This window comes from Manacus vitellinus, unplaced genomic scaffold (genome assembly GCF_001715985.3).
Source record: "Manacus vitellinus isolate BGI_N305 unplaced genomic scaffold, ASM171598v3 scaffold_3_pilon, whole genome shotgun sequence".
Classification (NCBI taxonomy): domain Eukaryota; kingdom Metazoa; phylum Chordata; class Aves; order Passeriformes; family Pipridae; genus Manacus; species Manacus vitellinus.
The window spans coordinates 856,966-877,246 of record NW_021940535.1 but is presented as its reverse complement, the minus strand read 5'-3'; the positions used below and the strand labels follow the sequence as shown (position 1 = coordinate 877,246).

The 20,281-nt window shown below is 38.8% G+C and overlaps 1 protein-coding gene across 11 annotated transcripts in view; it reads left to right on the top strand.

Annotated features, from left to right (window-relative positions):
- Positions 1-16,249, top strand: part of GOLGA4 (golgin A4) — a 73,135-nt gene extending 56,886 nt beyond the window's left edge. For 9 of the 11 annotated variants that reach the window (XM_029961798.1, XM_029961797.1, XM_018075272.2 and 6 more), the window contains 7 exons: positions 5,622-5,642; positions 5,822-5,890; positions 6,483-6,558; positions 8,346-8,449; positions 11,007-11,093; positions 13,408-13,471; positions 15,517-16,082. In XM_029961798.1, coding sequence (XP_029817658.1) covers positions 5,622-5,642; positions 5,822-5,890; positions 6,483-6,558; positions 8,346-8,449; positions 11,007-11,093; positions 13,408-13,437 — 387 coding nt within the window. In that variant the 3' untranslated portion in view covers positions 13,438-13,471; positions 15,517-16,082. Of the gene's footprint in view, positions 1-5,621; positions 5,643-5,821; positions 5,891-6,482; positions 6,559-8,345; positions 8,450-11,006; positions 11,094-13,407; positions 13,472-15,516 lie in introns of all 11 variants that reach the window. The other 2 variants (XM_029961796.1, XM_018075263.1) reach the window with 2 other exon arrangements.
- Positions 16,250-20,281: the final 4,032 nt, after the last annotated feature.

Below are 20,281 nucleotides of genomic sequence, written 5' to 3'. Positions count from 1 at the left end.
TTTACTGGTCCAGTTTTGCTGTTATTAAGGTGGGGTTTTTTGCCCTCTACATTTCTTTTAGCTGATTTTACTGAAAGCCTTTTAGAAGGAAAGGAAATGGCATTAAGTCATTTTTAGTGTGATATTTTTAAAAATCACATTTCTGAAATAGTGCCTTGAATATATCAATTATAGACAGAATGACCTTCATTGAAAGAAGGCTGATTTCATGCTTTTGTCTTTCTGAGACCACATTTTAATTTGAGGAATTCTTTGATTAAAATATTAGTAGTTATTATTACACTGAGGAGAGGAAAAGTATATGAGTTGTTGAGTCATTGATGAGAATTCATATTGACCTTACTTTTAAATTTTTCATTTTGACAACAGGCAGCTCTGGGGAGAGTAAGTTTATATATTTGACATTAGAAACTTAATGTACAAATTACCTCACTGTCCTAATGTTTGTCCCTTCTGCCTTGGCCTTGCTTAAAACACCCTTTATATTACTTTTCTTAACTATTCCATGATATGTGTTGTTTTCTTAACAGGAAAAGCCGAAACATTTGTTTAAGACTGCCTTTTATTCTTAATTAACCCTTGTCCACCTACTGATAATTTTACATAATCCTATTATCTAGAGAAAGATTCCTTAAGGGACTCCTAAATCCTAAAACATGATTATGAAAAGTCTGAAGAGTATCTTTAGAACTACACTGTTAACTGTTTCACTAGTTATGGAAGTCTGCTATAAATACAGGCGGTCACTTAGTATCGTATTACACATGCATCTTCAGAATTACATATTCACTGGTAAGACATGAAAGTTGTATCAAATCTATATACCAGGAATGATATTTTGTGTGTTCATATATTCGGCTCAGAAGCAATGCATCCCAACAAGGAGGAAATTGGGCAAAAATGCCATGAAGCCTCCACAGATGGATAAGGAGCTGCTGAGCAAACTCAGAGTGAAAAAATAAGCTTTCAGGAAGTGGAAACAAGGGCAGGTGGCCTGGGAGGAATACAGGGAAATTGTGCAGGAAGCTAGGGACAAGTTTAGGGAAGCCAAGGCCCAATTAGAATTGTGTCTGGCCAAGGATATTACGGATAACAGGAAGGGCTTCTATAGGTATGTTGCAAGTGAAAGAAAGGCTAGGGATAATGTGGGCCCTCTCTGGAAGGAGACTGGTGCTACGGTCCGTGGGGGAGGGGAGAAGGATCGCAGCACTGCACAAAGGAGTCCGACAGGGTTTGAGGTTCCAATGCAATGCTACTTTAATGGGGGTGCACAAGGGTTTTATGAGCTCTGGTATGGAATGCACCAGAAAATGGGGTGGAGCATGAGACAGACAACCAGGGAAACGAATAGGGATAGGGACTCAGGCGAAGAGGGAGGAACTGGGGAGGAACCGGGGAAGGAAAAGACGAATGGTAGCTCTCTCCTCTCTGTGGCTTTCTCAGCCAATCAGAGGGGGAAGCAGGGAGCAGGCATGACGAGGCATGTCTGGACATGCCTGGGCAGTTACAACTGTAGGGAAAATCATACAATGTACATATTTGTAAACACATAAGAACTGCAAAGTCCATATAATAAAGTCCTTTCAATCACTGTATATCTTTTTCCATTCCTGAAACCATTCCCATTCTGATCCTTGCTCCTCCACAGACAGGAGACCTGACTACCCTGAGTATGGAGAAGGCTGAGGTTATCAATGACTTCTATGCCTCAGTCTTCATGGCAAGTGCTCCTGCCACACTATCCAAGTCATGAAAGGCAGATGCAGGGACGAGGAGAATGAAGACCCACTGTAGGAGTGGATCACGTTCAAGGCCATCCAAGGAACCTGAATGGGTTCCACGGGACATGATGAGATTAATCCAAAGGTCCTGAGGGAGCTGGCAGATGAACTTGCTAAGCCATTAGTAATTTTTGGAAAATCAGGGCAGTCAGGTAAAGTCCCTGATGACTGGAAAAAGGAGAAAGCAGACCTGGGGAACTACGGACCAGTCCGTCTCACCTCTGTCTCAGGCAGGATCATGGAACAGATTCTCCTTGGAACTGTGCTAAGGCACATGGAAACAAAGAGGTGACTGGTAACAACCAACATGGCTTTATAAAAGGGAAATCATGCCTGACAAATCTGGTGAGCTATGACAGGGCTACAGCGTTGGTGGATAGGGGCAAAACAACTGACATCATCTACCTGGACTTATGCAAAGTGTTTGACATTGTCCTGCACAACATCCTTATCTCCAAATTGGAGAGACATAGATTTGATGGATGGACCACTCAGTGGATAAAGAACTGTGGCTGGATGGCTGCATGCAAATAGTTGTGGTCAATGGCTCATTGTCCACGTGGAAACCAGTGACGAGTGGTGTCCCACAGGGGTCACTGTTGAGGCCAGTACTGCTCAACATCCTTGTCAGTGACATCGACAGTGGGATCGGGTGCTCCCTCAGTAAATTTGCCGACAACACCAAGATGTGTGGTGCAGTTGACGCACTGGAGGGAAGGGATGCCATCCAGAGGGACCTTGATAGGCTTGAGAGGTGGGCTGATCAAAACCTCACGAAGTTCAGCAGAGCAAAGCGCAAGGTCCTACACCTGGGTTGTGGCAACCCCAAGCACATTTACAGATTGGGCAGAGAGTTGAGAGCAGCCCTGCAGAGAAGGACTTGGGGTGATGGGTGATGAAAAACTGAACGTGAGCCAGCAGTGTGCCCTCACAGCCCAGAAAGCCAATGGAATCCTGGACTGCATCAAAAGGAACGTGGCCAGCAGGTCAAAGGAGATGATTCTTACCCCTCTACTCTGCTCACGTGAGACTCCAGCCTGAGTACTGCGTTCTAGTCCTGAACCTAGGAAGGATATGGAATTGTTTGAGCAAGTCCAGAGCGGGGCCACAAAGTTGACAAGAGGACTGGAGCTTCCCCCCTATGAAGACAGGCTGAGAAAGTCAGGGCTGTTGAGCTTGAAGAGAAGGTTGCATGAAGACCTCATAGCAACCTTCCAGTATCTGAAGGGGGCCCACAGGGAAGCCAGAGAGGGACTCTTTGTCAGGAACTATAGTGATAGGACAAGGAGTAATGGGTACAAACTGAAATAGGGCAAATTTAGATTAGATATTAGGAAGAAATTTTTTACTGTGAGGGTGGTGAGACAATGGACCAGATTGCACAGGGAGATTGTGGTTGCCCCATCCCTGGAGGTGTTCAAAGCCAGGTTGGATAAGGCCTTGAGCAACCTGGTCTAGTGGGAGGTGTCCCTGCCCATGGCGAGGGGGTCGAGACTACAGGATTTTTAAGGTCCATTCCAATCTGTTAACATTCTGTGATTCTTTGATTCCTCAATTCTTCCCAGAAATGCATCAGACAGATTTTGCAAAGGTAGCGTAGAGCTGTAAAATATTTGAATATTGCAAATATTGATTACATTAAACAAAATAAACAGTTAATTTTGCCCGTGTTTGGAATCTTGTCCACAGTTCTCCACTCCTTGGAGTTTCCATGGCAGACTTTGGAGAAACTCAGAGGAGTTATTCCATCTGTGGCAGGTATAAGCCAGTTCAGAGAACTTCATTGCTGGTGAACAGCTTAGTTTTAAAGTATAAATGATGTCTCATTTGAGGGGGGGGGGAAGATCAGCTTGTGTGGTAGTGTATGTACATAGGTACAGTTAAAGCACCCAGGTTCAAAGTGCTTGCAGAATAAGAATGTGATTTTTTTTTTTTTAGAGAGTGTAAGGCAGTTCATTATCTGATTTCTCTCGAATATAGGCATCAAACTTTCTTGAGTAGTTTTGAGAATTCCAACTAAACTTAGCAAATTGTTTACAAGCTGTCTTTTGCGTAGCTGATTTAATTGAATGTAAATATCTTATTTGATACTATTCACAATGGTGATTTCATTTCAAAACAACATAACTATTCTAATAGATTATGCTATTGAATGTGCACATAGGTCCTGGTACATCTTCTGGTCCAGTCAAAGCTCAGATATTTAGAATGATATAATTGGGCTTTCAGTTCCTCTTTTATCAGTATTTCAGGATAGGGTTCCTACTCTTTGACATAGTCTGTTCTGGGATCAAGAGGTAGTTTTCTTTTGTTCTCCTTAGAAATTAAGAGCTGTTGTTTTTAATTCTTACCTGTCTTAATTTGTCCATTGCCTGTCCTTGGTATGTCTGCAGGAAACTAGTTTTACTGTTACCTGGTGCAATAGCAGATATTTGCAACAAATAGCATAGCAGCATTATATGCAAATATATATGCAGCATTACAGACCTAAATAAGAAAATTGGACAGGGTCTGTCGACCTTGGCAACATACCAGAGCAGATCCATGTCCAAATCCACGTCTGGATTTTACGGTGCATTCAAATGAATTCTATCATCTTATATTTGCCATGATATTTTTTGTCTTATCTTATTTCTTTTTTATTTTGTTGCTCTGTAACATTTTTCTCTTTTATGTTGAGGGTTTTTTCCCTTCAGCACTAGTAGTAAAAATGCTCAGAAGTCTTCTGTTGACTGGAAGCAGCTGCAGCTGATGCATTTGTTGTCTAAAGTTGGAGACTCCCAAATCACAGAAGTTTGTCTTAAAAAACTTCCTGTGCTGCTTGTTGTCAGCCTAGGCCAAACATCACACATAACATATTCACTTTGACACGAAGATAGATATTTGAACAATATTTGTCTGACTGTGATAAACAATTGACAAATACTAACAACCTTAAGTGTTATCATTTGGATGTAAAAATATCAGAAACTGTCTCTCTATATGAGAAAATAAATGTCTGATGAGATGACTGAGCTCTTCAGAAGAAAGAATTGCACTTACAGGTTTGAGGATTGATTTTCCCCTACTTTCTGTTTGTGTAGTGTAGGAAAACCCACAGGTTTTATCACCCTACAGAGATAGGGAATAGCTCTCCTTTTCAACACAATTCCAAAGAGGCTTGGGAAGAAAAAAAAAAAAGTACTACTTCTCTGTTCAGGTTTAGGTTACCTTAGGAAAAAAAATCAGACATAAATGATTTGATGTTGAAATGCATTTACGACCTTGATTTACACCCATGACTACTAAAGCATTACTTTCCTTAGAGTTGGAACATTGAAAGATAGAAATATCAGCTTAGAATTTTTTCTGTACTTCATAAACATCTTTGCAAGATGTAGAGCTCATGAAGCTCTTAACTGAAGCTATTTTCAGGTAAACGTTCCCTTTTCCAAATGTGACTTGAAGAATTAAGGTAAAAGATACAACATTACAAATAGTATTAATAGTAGTTAGGGTATCCTGGAATATACTTCATACTCATTCAGTTATTATTCATCTCCAATATGTATTTTGTAAAGATTTGAAACACTGGATTCTTGACGTTATATTTGTGATAATTGTCTTACAGAGTCAAATGAGGTAATTTAAATATAAGCTTTATGTACTGACAATACAAATAAGTTGAACGCTATGAGACTAGTTATTTTTATAAGTACATGAGTATTTGATAATTTCAATTTTTATCATCCTTAGTTAACACACTGTATCAGAACTAGATGATTGATATTTTTTTCTTCAATGCTTGATATACTCAGTATTTTTCATGCATTTTAATCTGAATTTTTGTTGTTTGTCTAGGTCACACTAACAGAACTAAAGGTAAGTCTTATATGTTACTTATTTTGCACTCTAATATTTCTGTTTCAGAGCAGTTTGAAAGCTGAAATGATGTTTATAACTTTTTGTGTGTTAAAAGGAGAAAGAAATTTTTGGCAGAGGTACTTTTGATGTATTTTCAGCAGTTCCTTGATGATTTCCATATGTGACTGTTCTTTCAGGCACAGCTTGCACAGAAAACAACGTTAGTCAATGATTCAAAACTGAAAGAGCAGGAATTGAAAGAGCAGGTAAGGATGATGTTGAACGAATAAAAAGTGTTCTTGTTTGATACTCTTTGTCTTCAGTATTAAAAGGTTTGTTCTTTTCAAGTGATGATGTGGCACATCTCCACACAAGGTACTATGAAAATAATAGGCAATTAAAATAGTTTTCACTCATACTTGCTCTCAGATATGTGTACTTTCCAAAGTACTCCTGTATCCACTGAGAATGAAAATACCACATGATTGTGATACTGGTTAGCAAAGCAATTGCACCGTGATAAAGGTAACAGTGCACACCATGAAATTCTGGACTTTTTTTTTCATAACTAAAACTTTTTGATGACAATTTTTGTCATGTGCTTTTTTATGTATGCTTTTATATATTTATATATATAAAATAAAAATGTGGATATTTTTATGTGTATGTACACCTGTACACACATTTCCTTAAGAAGTTTTTTGATAGTTTTAATAATACAGTTTTTAATGTTTTCCTTCCTTAAAAAGCAAATGTATTTTGTTTCATAGGAGATGATGTTTAGCAAAAGCTATTTCAGTGATGCTTATTTTAGCTGCTTATGAACACCATTTATGATTTTGACTGTTCTCTATTTAGATTCATGTACTGGAAGACCGGCTGAAAAATTATGAGAAGAATATGTACGTCACACCAGTTGGAACGCCGTACAGAGGTAAGTACACAGTTTTCATCAGAAATAAATTTTTCATTTGTTTGAAAGATATACTTTGTTCTAGACAATGTAATTAAAATGTCAGTGTCCTTAAGACACTCATTTTGTGACATCCTTGCTTTGTCTTGTCTGTTAGTGTGTGATTTCAGATGAGCAAATCACAGAGCATTTTGTTTGTTGTTTGGGTTTTTTGCCATACAGTTAAAACAGCTCTATATATCAGAGTTCTTAAACTCTCTGCCATGCAGGTCCCAGGCCCATCCAGGTGACAGGGACAGAGATGGGCACATGTACAGCATGGCTCAGGCAGGAACCGAAGGCCCCATGCTGAGCTGGGATGCATCCCCTGGGCCCTTGGCAGTAGCCAGTGGGGGTGGGGGTCCCAGGGGAGGCCGATCCCAGCCACTGAGGCCTGTGAGCACCCCCAGGACCCTGACAGAGGTAGACTTGAACTGCTCATGTGCTCTCCTTTGGACATTGGTTATTGGCCCCTTTGGAGACAGAGTGTGGGCAAATGGACCTTCTCTCTGGTGGTGTACTGTTCCTCTCAGGCTCTGTTGTTTTAACATGAGATAGAAAAATCCACAGGGAGATGAAGAGGTATTCCTTACCTCCAAAAGATTTTCAACTGTTTAGTTGAGGAACACGTCCTGCATGAGACTGAGGGCTCAAGAACTGAACCTCACTAGTATCAGAGATGTGGAGTTTTGCCATCCTGTGGAAACCCATCTCAGCTGGATGAACTCAGGAGACTTTCAGAACCCATATATCACACTTATTCTTTGCAAATTTGTGCAGATGGTCACATTATCTCAGGATGATGCACAACTCTCATTTTCACCCCTCCCCCTCACAAAGGTCCATGTCTCCTTCCCACAAGGTGACAGAGCCAAGGATGGGACGTGGTTATGGGTATTGAATACCTTCTGCTAGGGCTGGGAAGAAATATCATCAAAGATTTCCTCAACATGTACTGATTGGGAAAGAAGCAGGTAGGAAGAAGCATAGCATAGCATAGTTCAGCTGGAAGGGGCCAGCATCAATTATCTAGTCAAACTGCCTGACCACTTCAGGGCTGACCAGAAGTTAAAGCATGGTTTTAAAGAGCACTGTCCAAATGCCTCTTCAGTGCTGACAAACATGGGGCATCAACCACCTCTTAGTGAAGCCTGTTCCAGGGTTTGACCACCCTCTGGGTAAAGAAATGTTTCCTCATGTCAAGTGCAAACTTCCCCTGATCGATGCAGGTTTCAGCCATTTCCGTGTGTCCTGGTACTGGGTACCCCAGGAAGCTGTAGAGAGCAGTAAGGTCACCCCTCAGCTTCCTCCTCTCCAAACCAGACAAACCCAGAATCCTCAGCCACTTCTCACAGGACATGCCTTCCAGCACCTTATCGAGTAGCAGGGGTGCCCTCCTCTGGATTCATTCACGTACCTTATAATTCTTTTTAAATGGTGGGGCCCAGAATTGCCTGCAGTATTGAAGGTGAGACTGCACCAGTACTAAATACAGCAGGATAACCAACCTGTCTTGGCTGGCTGGTGATGCTGTGTTTGATGCACCCCAGGATGTGGTTTGTCCCCTTGGCTGCCAGGGCACGCACTGCTGACTCCTGCTGAGCTTCCTGTCAACCAGCAGCCCCAAATGCCTTTTAGCAGGGCTGCTGTTACTCCATTCCAGGTGCAGAATCCAGCATTTGTTCTTGTTCTATTTCATGCCATTGGTGAAACTTAGATTCATATGAGTGACTCTCAGTATAAATATGCTCTTATTTTTGTTTACACAGATGGAAACCTTCACCATACTGATGTTTCCATTTTTGGGGAGCCTACGGAGTTTGAATACTTGAGGAAAGTGCTCTTTGAATATATGATGGGTCGTGAGACAAAGGTATGGAAATTTGCATATGGTGACAGGTGATTCAGGTTAGAGTACAGTTTAACACCCTTGCTGTATAGATGTGAAATACCATGTGTTTGTGATTTGTTACATGGTGTTTATTACTGACACAGGATTCAATAGACTTTCACATTTGTTTTCCAAAGAGGGATGATCCATAACTTAAAACTTTGTCAGCATGCCAAGATGAGTGGCAGGGGAAAGAGGCTTTCACATCTCTCACCAATGTACCTATGAAAACAAAAACCTTTATGGGTAGATACAGTTTTATTAGCAAAAGTCCTGTTGTCAGTCAGTCTTAATGTGCCAGCACCATATTAGCAAAAGTGGTCTTTTGATGTCATCTTGACGCAAACATAGCAGGTAACAGATTAAGTAATAGTTTGTTAATAGCTCTGAAGATGATGAAATATCTCTTCAGTTTTTGCTTAAAGATGTTTTATAGGGCTCCCACATCTCTGTATCTTAGATAATAGTAATTTACTCTTAAAAGTAGTGAAAAACTGTACAGTAGGCTTCTTGTTGTATGCTGCAAGCTTGTGAAATCCTAAATTGGAATTTTACTAGCTTCTTACAGTACCGGTGCTTAGAAATTGACCAGGTTCAAAAGAGGTATGTTATAACACAGATATTTTCCTTAGATGATAAATTCTATGTGGATGAATTTTTGTATTTGTTTTTTTCCTCCTCTCTGGAGTTCTTCCACTGTTGCCCTGCTTTCAACTTAGACTACTATAAAACAAAGAGTTTTTATGTAGGTTTCTATGTTAATTAGCTTTGTTCTCATTGTACTCTGTACAGAATAAAACTTGGACTGTGCAGAACATCTTGTCCTTATGGGATTCCTCATTCTCTCTCTATTTATCCCATTTTTCATTGTGATATTAATTCCTTTTTTATTAAAAATAAAAATCCCTGATCCAAAAACCCCAGAATCACTAGTTACCTTCAAGCCTGTGGCTTGTTGGATAGCTCTTCTACTTAAACAATGAAATAGTTAAAGGAAAATACCTACAGTAGTAGATTTTATGATTTTGAATTGTGAGGGACTTAGACAAGTGAAAATGCTAAAAAAATATGTCAGCAATGTTTCAGCTTAAAACAAGTCTTGAAGCAGCTTTGGACAACTATTGCATATAGCTGCTGCACATAGCAAGTTTTCATTCAAGAAAACCTGATCTGAAACCTCTTTTTTGCTCATCAAGGCTGTCTGTCACTGATCTTCAAAACATTTCTGTACGTGCCTCAAAACTTTGGAGTATAAATTGTTACAGTTTTTTTTTCTTTTTAACAGTGTTATACTAGCATTTGCAGTTGATTTCTTCAATAACAGCAACAAACTACCATCAATGCTAAAGAAAATTGTCTTTAGGTCTCTCTTCTGTGTTTCAGGCTCCAGTTTTGCTTCAAAAAGTAGTTTCAAGCTAATTTCATCTACTGGTTTTCTTTCAATCATTAGATGTGTTGCTAGAAGACACTGAGCTTAGTATCTGCTCTCGTCAAGATTGTATCCCATAATCTTAAATTTACGGAACTGTGTCTTGAGAACTGGTTTCATCTTGCTACACTGACTGGAAAACCATGAGCAATGATGGTGCAATTGATAAAATTTTTTAACATAGTCTTAAGCACATGCTTTTTCTCCCCCAACACAGTCCTGGAGTTAAAAGATCTGTATTGTGATTTATCTCCTGAGTACAGATATACCTTTCTCTCAGCTTTTATTTCCCTGGACCAGAAGAGGCATTTTTTTATCTAATTGTCTCTTGTAAGATCATTTGGTGGCCTTCCGCTGTGCAGGATCTCCTTTTATAGTACAAATATATATGCCATGTCTCAAAGGTGATTCAGTAGTGGAGTTGGTGATGTCTATGGACGTTTCCTCTTTATTTAAAGAAGTTCAAAGGAATCTGTGCAAATTATCTAGGGTGGATTGCCATTTATGCAGCCTTGTAAATGATCCTGGAATACTATCAAGACATTAATGAATGCACCAATTAGGTTATAGTGCTGGAGACATAAGAGAAATGTGGAGGGTTGATACAAATTTTAAGAATCAGGAATTACAGTCATAACGTGTAACCTGCAATCTGTCACATTCTTTCTGAACTGCTTGACCAAGATGTGTACATGTCTTTGTGGGGGGACTTTACTGTCTTGCCCTCCAGTCCAACTTTATTTGTCTCTTTTTTGGCAGGATACATGAAAGGAGATTGCCAGCTTTTCCTAAGCATGCACTTTGTTCAGTATGCTGTCTTATTAATGGACTCTATTGTTTGAGCATAGGTACCATAGAGCTCACATCATATTACAGTAGCTGAAGTTTGTGATAATGTGAAATGGTGACCCTTTGTTGTTTTCATATAATTCACAAAATATGTTGTGCATATACAGTGTGAAACAAATAGTTATACCTTACTGATTTTACTGTTTTCCATTGACATTAGTACAAATAGCATACAGTATTCTTAAATGAAATTCATTTTAAAATATTACAAAGCATTTTCGTGCATGTGGAATTACTTATAGATGATATACATCTTTTTAGACAATGGCCAAGGTTATAACAACAGTGCTAAAGTTCCCAGCAGATCAGACTCAGAAGATACTAGAACGAGAAGATGCTCGACCAATGGTAAGTTATATAAGTAAGCCAAGTTTATGCACGAGTGTTAGGTTTCAAGAATAATGAATTAGAAACTTACCTTTAAGTCTCCTTTTACCTGTGTCCGCATTCAAGTGAGCTCCTTTTCTTCCTTCTTCCTTCTTCTTCAGTGGAATATCAAATTTGAGCTCTAGATTTGAATTTGTAACAAGAGTGAGAAAAAAAGCAAGCATATGAAAATTCATGTTTCTTAAATTCAGAAGTTTCTGTGGAAGGCGTAGCAGTTTTCATGAAAAATGTATCAAGAAACATTTTTTCAGTCCTGGAATAAAATTTCTGACAAAAACAAGAGTCAGCAAAAACATTTTGCTTGTAGAATATAAAACTAATTAGCTCTATCACCTGGGATATGAGTTTGAAGTGAAATATGTACAATTTTATTTTAAGCGTGTATCCTAACAAGATTGGGGCTTTGTTTGGAGTTGGGGCGTTTTTGTAAGTCTGCTTTATTTTTGTACTGAAAAAACATGAAAATATGTCAGTTCACTCCGGGTCAGGAGAGGTCAAAAATAAAGAGTCTTCAACACTTTGGTGTTGGCTTTTTCCCAGTTTCAATACATTTATTATGTGACATTCGCTTGGTATTTACCAGCTGATCTATTTACCAGAAAGGGAAACTCGGTTTGAGAAGCAGACCCAAAAGAGGTTAAGGTTACATGAGCATAACCATTTCTTTGGTATTACTGTTACTGCTTTATGCATTGGAGCTACTTTTTATAAAAAAAAACTGCAGTAATAGTCTCCTGTACATTGTATCTGGAGTCAATACTGTGATCCCTCCCTTTGTGGGTCAGCTTAGTGAAATATTTAGGAATTAAAGTGAGAGGAAGAATACAATTCTGTTTCTCTCACTGGCCTTGCATATATATTTATTTAGCGCTTGCAAAACCAGAATAAAATAAAAATTTGAACATTTTTACATTTCGTTTGAAGTAGTTACATTAAAATCCTGTTGATCCTTTAAAACAAATTTTAAAAAAAATCTGTATTTTTCATCTGCTTGCAGTATCACATCTGAGTAAAGTGTTAAATACTTCAACATTTTCCTGTACAGTTAGTATGTTTGAGAATGTCTTGCAATCTTAAATATTTAAAATACTTTTAGAAGTATATAAATATTGATAATACTGCAGCTCCAGTAAGTACCACGTATCCCAAACATTATTTTATCTCTCTGACATTCAAATAAGAAGCTGGGGCTTTTTTATTTCATTTTGTTTTGGCAAGCTAGAGTAATGTTTAGGAAACATTTTGAGATCAGAGAGATGGACCTTATTTTGCAGTCACTTCAGCTTTTTGATACTTGAAATCTGTTCTTCCTACAACAGACATTCACGACTTCTGATATGAAATAAAACTTTAATTTGAATTTATCCAACAAGTTTTCATCCTTAGTATTAAATTTTGGCTAAAATATGTGGTGAGGGTTATTTTGCAGGCTGCGAGTGCTTTGATTGGTAAGGATATCGTCATTAAAAGAGCTTCATGTCCTGATGAAAAACTACTTGGATTTCATGTAGCAGTCCCTTCTTGGCTCAGATCTAGCCTATGAATTTTCTCCTTTCCAAATCTACAGAGATTGAATTAGACATCTAGTGGATACTCAAATACTAGGGCATATTATGAACGAAGTGGGGTTTTTTTTCCCCTTTTGAAGTTAACTAAGTTTGTTTGCACAAATTATTTTGGGTGATGAGTCTTTCGTAATTCTGTTTAGAACTAAAAAGTTAGAGAGATCTTTATGAATTATTCTGTAAAGAAATATGCTTGATTTGTTAGGGTTTTATGTATTGGCATTTACTTATGTGGTAGTAATGTTTCTCCACACTTAATATTGGATTAATGATGGTATTTGAAAATATCCAGTGTTAAGATCTCACGAGCAATAAAGTTCTGAACTACAACATAAATGTGCATTTTAACATAAAGCTTGTTTGTATTTTAGTTTACTGCCAGAACTTATGTACTTTTAATGTGTAAACTGTTAACTAATTGTGCTACTAGAGTAACTGTGTGGTACTAAGTATCTTTTATTAATTATATACCCTCTTAGTGGGCTTATATTTAATAGGTTTCTGAAAACTTGCAACAATACAAGGCCAATAAACATATGCTAGATTAATGTATCATTTTCACTAATCTAGCTTTTACTACATGGTACTGTGTTCTAACTGCAGCAATCTCATCAGTAAACTGTAGATGTCCACAGAGCTCTTATCTATTAACACTATATAACACTGTTAACAAAGTAGTCCAATAAGCTCTTTTCTTCCTGGCTTTGTAGTTTGCCTCACCTCGCAGTGGTATCTTTTGAATATCCCTTCAGTCTGTGCTTAGTTAGCATGTGGGTGAGTGAAGTCTAATACATACTTGTTTTATTTGAAGATGGAACATGTACTATGAGATTAATCGTTCCTCTCCTTATTTTCTTGCCTGTTTTCCTTTGTTAAAAATCAAATATTTGTTCTACATGTGTATGATAAATTTTGTTCTACTCTTAATCATGTTTTGCTCTACAAAGCCAAGTTTGAAAATGGTAAATATTGATTCAAACCAGATGTTTTTCAGTTATAAACATAACTTCAAACATTGATTGAGTACAGAAATATCTGAAAAAAATTCAGATTTTGAATTAATTAATATGTAATATTGTATTTTATTGCACTTGGCTTTGTTTTGTCTTTATTCACTTTATGAGTTCCTTTTTTTGAATAGGCAAATAAGTCAGATTTGTGGGAGACATGCTGCACTGCTTGAAATGAATTACGTCTTTTAAATGTGAGATTGAATTATCCTAGAAAAGATTGATGAAATATTCTCTGTAGAGGGATTAGGATATGATTGCATGTAAACATATTACCTTTCTGAATCTCAGCTTTGGTTTGATATCAAGAGGAGTTAAAGCAGAGACATTAGGGAGAACAATTAGGCGAGCTTTATGCTCTCAGTTTATTGTGCCTTTCTTCAGGTTTTATTTAGTTGCTTTCATTATGAACCTGCAATGCTAGTTGTAGCATTATGGGAACAGAACAGCTGACTTAGGCCTAAAGATGCAGGTTGCATCAGACTAGCCAAGCTAAACAAGCAACACACAAGCAATAGTGGTTGAGAGAGGAATACAGTATGGAAGTACAGAGGAAAAAGCTTTCTGTACTGACTGATAAGCTTATAATTTGAGTCACTAGTGGTGTTTGATATATAATAAACTCTGCAGATAAATTCTATAGGATATGGTCAGCTCAACTTTTCTTTTCCTCCTTTGCAACTGGAAAGTTTTACACAGTTGCCAGGAATTGATTGAGTGTGCGTGAAGCATTTGCTGTCTCTTGGCTGGAATGCAGTTGTTGGCCTGCAGCACCACCACAGCAAAACACATTAACTTAGGCTGTTTCCATGGCTAGTTACCACAATGCGGTTGACAGGTTATCTTCCTCTCTTGCAGTCATGCAAATACAACCTTCAACACAAAATAATACTTCTTTCAAAGGAAAAAAATTGTTCATCTTAGCTAACAGTCATGATTTCTACTTTGTGATTTTTTAAACCTTTGAATACAATGGGGAATGTACTTTATTGCACTTAAAATGCAATAGAGTTTGGACTGTTTGGACTACTAGCCTTGATCACTTCTGACAAAATCAGCAACTGTTTTTTCTAGCCCTCTGTTGAAAAGAATTGAATTGTTGATAATGATGGAACAAAGCTATTTACAACACTATTTCAGAAGGTATGTTTGAAACTTACGTTCCTGTCATGCTGTCTATAATGCTGGTGTAAAAAATTCAGGTGTTCTCAGCTGCATTTGAAACACCACAGAAGGGCTTGTTGATGTTGACCTTAATGTCAGCAATTATCTGTTACACTTTCATAACTTTAACTAGTATATATGTAAACTATTCAGACCTCATTATTGGATTGTAGTTGCTTACTTCATCTCAAGTATTTTTGCCCTTTATTCTTGCATGTATATACCTTAGAAATTAAGGTGATGCTGACTTAATTGTGAAGGCGGTCAATATTTTTCTGGTAGAAGAGACTTTTTGCTAGCTCCAATATTATACATTATCATTTCAATTTTGATGATAGGCCTTTATGCAGAGAGGACAACGTTGTGTTTCATCGGATTAATATGCAGAGACGTGGTAGACTATTTCCAGTGAGACTTCTGACTGTTTTACTACAGCTTATTTAATTTTCATCAATTTCTCAACTGTGTTGCAGATACTGGTATAGAATTACTTGCTCAAAATCAGTTAATAATTTGGCAGTTTGACTTACCTGAAATTCTTCTAATCATACAAGAAATAATGTCATTATTTTAATATTAAGATCTTCTAAGTTGTTCTCAGCAATCTAACATTTGTTCATTTCTTCTAATTTTTCATTCTTCTAGTCATGGCTACGACCATCTTGAATTTGTGATGAGAATGTCTCACGACACTGCTGCTTAGAAATGTGTTTATATCTCTTTTGTTGTCCCTTGAAAAGGGACAAGAAGAAAAGCTATTATTCAAGGTCACAAATGGACAGCAAGAACCAAAACTCAACACCACCTTTGGACCATGAATATAGTTAAAACTGCCTTGACAGAAATGCTAATCAGGGGTTATTTGATGATGAGTCTTTCTCTTCTATTGAATACTGTCTTCTATTTTGTGTTAAAGGTTATTTTTTTAAAGGAGAGAAAAGACTATCCTGGGAAGGAATTGCCCACTACTGTATCTTTATACAGGTTTTACTGGGTGTTTTTTAAGAGTTGAAATAAATGGTTTGTTTCTTCTATTTATTTTTTTTTATTTTTGAATGAATTGTGCAATACATTTTGAATGAGTAGTGGTTGAGGAGATTTTTCTGATGAACTAGGAACTTCTGTTGACGATTCTCTCCTAATTTGATCTTGATTGTTTGCTAAAGGTCACTTCTATATGCTTTTGCCTACAATAAATCCAAGTTGCAGTACCTCATTTGTTTACTCCTAGCTTTTGTACTTATATTTTTGTGGAGAAAAGGTATGTTCCTGTAAATTCTTGTAAATAGTTAATACATAACTGATCTGTGACTGTTGACAGCACTAATCTAAATAGAGCTGAGATTAAATAAAGTTTATTTACTGTATAATTTTGCAACATCTTTGGTATGATTTTTCTTTTGAAATGATCCACCAGTATTGTTCTTATTCCTGTCTGAGACATCCGTAGCTATTTCCAGGCTGATATCACTCTCATAAGAAGAGCTACTCAAGTACATTAAACTGTAAAAAGTCAATGGAGACCTTCAGATTTTCAAGGGAGCACAACCTGTGAAACAGACACGTGGTGAGCTGAAAAGCTGATGTGAGAATGTAGCAAGTGGGGAAGCTTGTGTTGTAAAGTTTTAAATTATCATAGAATCACAGAATGATTTGGGTTGGAAGGGACCTTAAAGATCATATAGTTCCAACCCTCCTACCATGGGCTGGGATACCTTTTACTAGGACACATTGCTTAGGGCCCCATCCAATTTGAACACTTCCAGGATGGGGCATCCACAACTTCTGTGGACAACCTCTTCCCACTGCCTCCCTACCCTCATGTAAAGAATTTCTTCCTATCATCTTATCTAAATATCTCCTTTTTCAGCTTAAAACCGTTCTGCCTTGTCCTGTCACTATCTGCCCATGTAAAAACTTGCTCTGGAAGGCTGCAATGAGGTCTTCTGAGAGCCTTCTCTTCTCCATACTGAACAACCCCAACTCTCTCAGCCTGTCTTCGCAGGAGAAGTGCTCCATTCCTCAGATCATCTTTGTGGCCTCCTCTGGACCCACTCTAACAAGCCCATGTCTTTCTTGTGCTGAGGACCCCAGACGTGGACACAGCACTGCAGGTTGGGTGTCCCGAGGGCAGAGTAGACTTGACTTGCTGACCAGTCCTCTTTTGATGCAGCCCATGATATCACTGGCCTTCTGGGCTGCAGGCACACACTGTTGGCTCATTTCCAGCGAGGAAACCCCCAAGTCCTTCTCCACAAGGCGGCTCTTAATGAGTTCTTCTCCTAGTTTGGACTTGCCTCTGAGATTGCCCCAACCCAGGTGCACTTGGACTTGTTAAATTTCGGTAAGTTCCTATGGACCCACTTCTCAAGTTTGCCCAGGTCCCGCTGGATGGCATCCTTCCATCTGTTGTGCCAAATGCACTGCTCACCTTTGTGTCATCTGGAAACTTGCTGAGGGTGTACTTGATCTCTGTCTGTGTCATTGATAAATTAAAAGAGCACCAGTTCCAAGACAGACCCCTGAGGGACACCACTCATCACTGGCCTCCACCTGGACACCGAGCCGTTGACCACAATGCTCTGGCTGTGTCCATCCAGCCAATTCCTTACCCTCTGAGTGGTCCACCCTTCAAACCCATGTCTTTCTAATTAGGAGAAAAGGATGTCACATGAGACCGTGTCAAAGGCCTTACAGAGGTCTAGGTAGATGACATTGGTTGGTCCTTGCAGTCACTCCATCATAGAAGGCCACCATGATAGAAAAGAAAAGAAACCAAGCTGAATTCATTTGCATAGTTTTGTATCCTAATGAAACTGGAAGTGAAACAATTTGAGTGATCCAAGGTCTATTGTGGCCACTAGCAGTGTAAAGAATATGTTGGGTTTTAAATTGCTGATTAAAGTCTAAAGACACAGGTTGCCTTTGGCAGTTAAGGACCAAGAGTTAACATCTTCATTTCCTCCTGCCTTGTCTCTGGCAAAACCGGTTTTTTATGCTGCTTTGTTATTTATAGCTTCTGGGGTTTTTAGGGGACAGTGGTCTAACTTCTTCCTTTTATGAAACATCAAATGTATCAAATTTGCTTTAAAAGTCCACTCCTTGTAACTGTTTCCAGTATAAGCCCATCTCACTCCTACTGTTGTGTAGCAGAACAGCATGCTCCAGCCTGTCACAGCAGCAACCTTGACCAGGCTTGACATAGGTATGTTTGGCTTTGAAAAAAGCATATTCCTTGCATAACTGGCTGAGGATTTGTGGGATTTTCCTATTGCTGTCATTACAGCAATCTAAAACATATATCTGAGTTTTGGGGTTCCATGTAAGGTATATGTTGTTGTAGGCTTTGGGAACTTAAATGCAGGGATTTATTACTTTGACAGTGAGTATCACTATGATCACTCTTGTCCTCCCAGGTAAGCTATTTTTCACATTTTCTGTTTCTGTTCTTTTCCCTTTCCACGAAAGATACTAGTTATGGACTGTACTTTGTCAAGCATGACCTAAGTGCAGTGGAAAAAACTGTAATAGTCTGTATAATATTCATACAACATTGGATGGACTAAATAATATTTTCTTCCCTTAAATGACCTCATTAAAGAATGCAAAATGGATTAGAGAGTCATTGTTTTTTTAAAAAATAAAATCAGGTAACCACTACCCATATTCACATTTTGAAAAAATGTTTAAGGGTGTTATCCCTTATATGTAATTTGTTAGCAATCACATTCCTTATGGGAATAATGAGAAAGTGTGTTAAGTACAACAGTTTTTTTCAGACTGAAGTTTTAACTGCTTCTAAATTTTTTTAAAAGAGAATGTGTACATAAGGCATCAGTTTACAGTTTAAATAAATGAAACAAGGTGAAAGCATGAAACTGGTTGCTTCACTTTGAGTACTGTTTTTTTTTGTTGTTGGAGTGTCAAATGATTCTAGTAGTGCCAATGTGGGTATAAACTAATATGCTCCAGACCAAACCTACTTGTGATTATAAAATGTCCTTGTTTAGACACACATCGGTGAAAGTCAAAGACTTTATCAAATAATTGCTTGCCTTTTTAGCAAAGGTTAGAGGTTGCCAAACTCATTTAGACTGGATTGTTAAAGGATGCATCTGAGAGAGAAGATATTTTGATTTTCTTATACTGAACCTTACCTTAGTCTCGTATAGGCTCCCCTGGGGCTGGAAATGGTTAATCCCAAGTTAGTTTCCAATGCAGGGCCAATGGAGAGCTGCGGTTTGCCCCTGTGAAATTAGCATATTACAACAGACCGGAAGGGAAGTTGTTGGCAGAGAGAATTGGAGCCATGAGGTAGCCAGGGGGGCCCCGAGATTAGGGGTGCCCCTGGGCACCCCGTGGCCCCGGCGCTATGGCCAGGGCTGCGGCAGTTCTTCGCCATTTTTCCCCCCCTGTGAGCGGGGCAGTCAGCAGCGGCGATCGTGAAGCAGAGCAGAAAGAATTCCAGGCAGAGGAGAGAGAAACTTCAAGCAGTCTTGCTGCTACCTTCCCCTCAATGGCAGGGGGAGGGAGCAACTCAAGTTGAGACTGAAGCAGAAGAGGGACGGGCCAAGGGCTTGGAGGTGCCCTACGTCAGGTTTGGATGAGGGCAGCCGAAAACCGAAGGACAAGGAATGTGGGGGATGGCCTCCCGTTGCCATATGGCAGTGGAGCTGAGGCTGCAGCTGAGATAGAGAGAAGCCAAACCAAGCAGGCTTTTTCTGTGCAAGGACTTTAATGAAAGCTATTTGGGGTATAAGACTGAGCAAAAACCCAGAAAATCCTGCAACCTGGGGACAAGAGTGGACCTGAAGTGGAAAAGTTCCTGAGTCTTACTCCCTGGGAGGAACCTTCACGAAGCAGGGGGAAAGGATTCAAAAGCTGACTCCCTGTAGCTCATAATGCAGACCTGGTGTAGCAAGTGTTCCCTTGCAGTCCAGGAAGAGACCTCGGCAGAGGCTGAGCAGCTGGTGGGGATGCAGAAGACCCCTTCCCTGATACCCCAGTGAGAGAGAGACATTAGCTATCGCCCTGAAGGTTCTTCTTCTGGATTGATGTGGCAGGGCCCCAGGGGTGGTGGAAATTGTATTAATACTGTGTATTTATCTGCTTTTTAGTTTCTATAGTTTTTATTCTGTTAGTAATAAATTTTGATATAATTTCCCCATGCTGAGTTGTGCCTGTCTGAAAACTTCTCTTACATTGAGGCAAATTGTGGGGGAGGTTGGAAATTGGATTTTTAGGGCTCAAACCACTACAAATATATATATATGAGATTTGTAATTTTATGGACCCATATGCATGTGTACAGAAAAAAATGTGTAGATCTGTTTATAAAGATAAGACTTAAACAGGTTTATCAAGCATCCTCTAGTGTCCAGTTTAGATGAAAAATACCAGGTTTTCTATT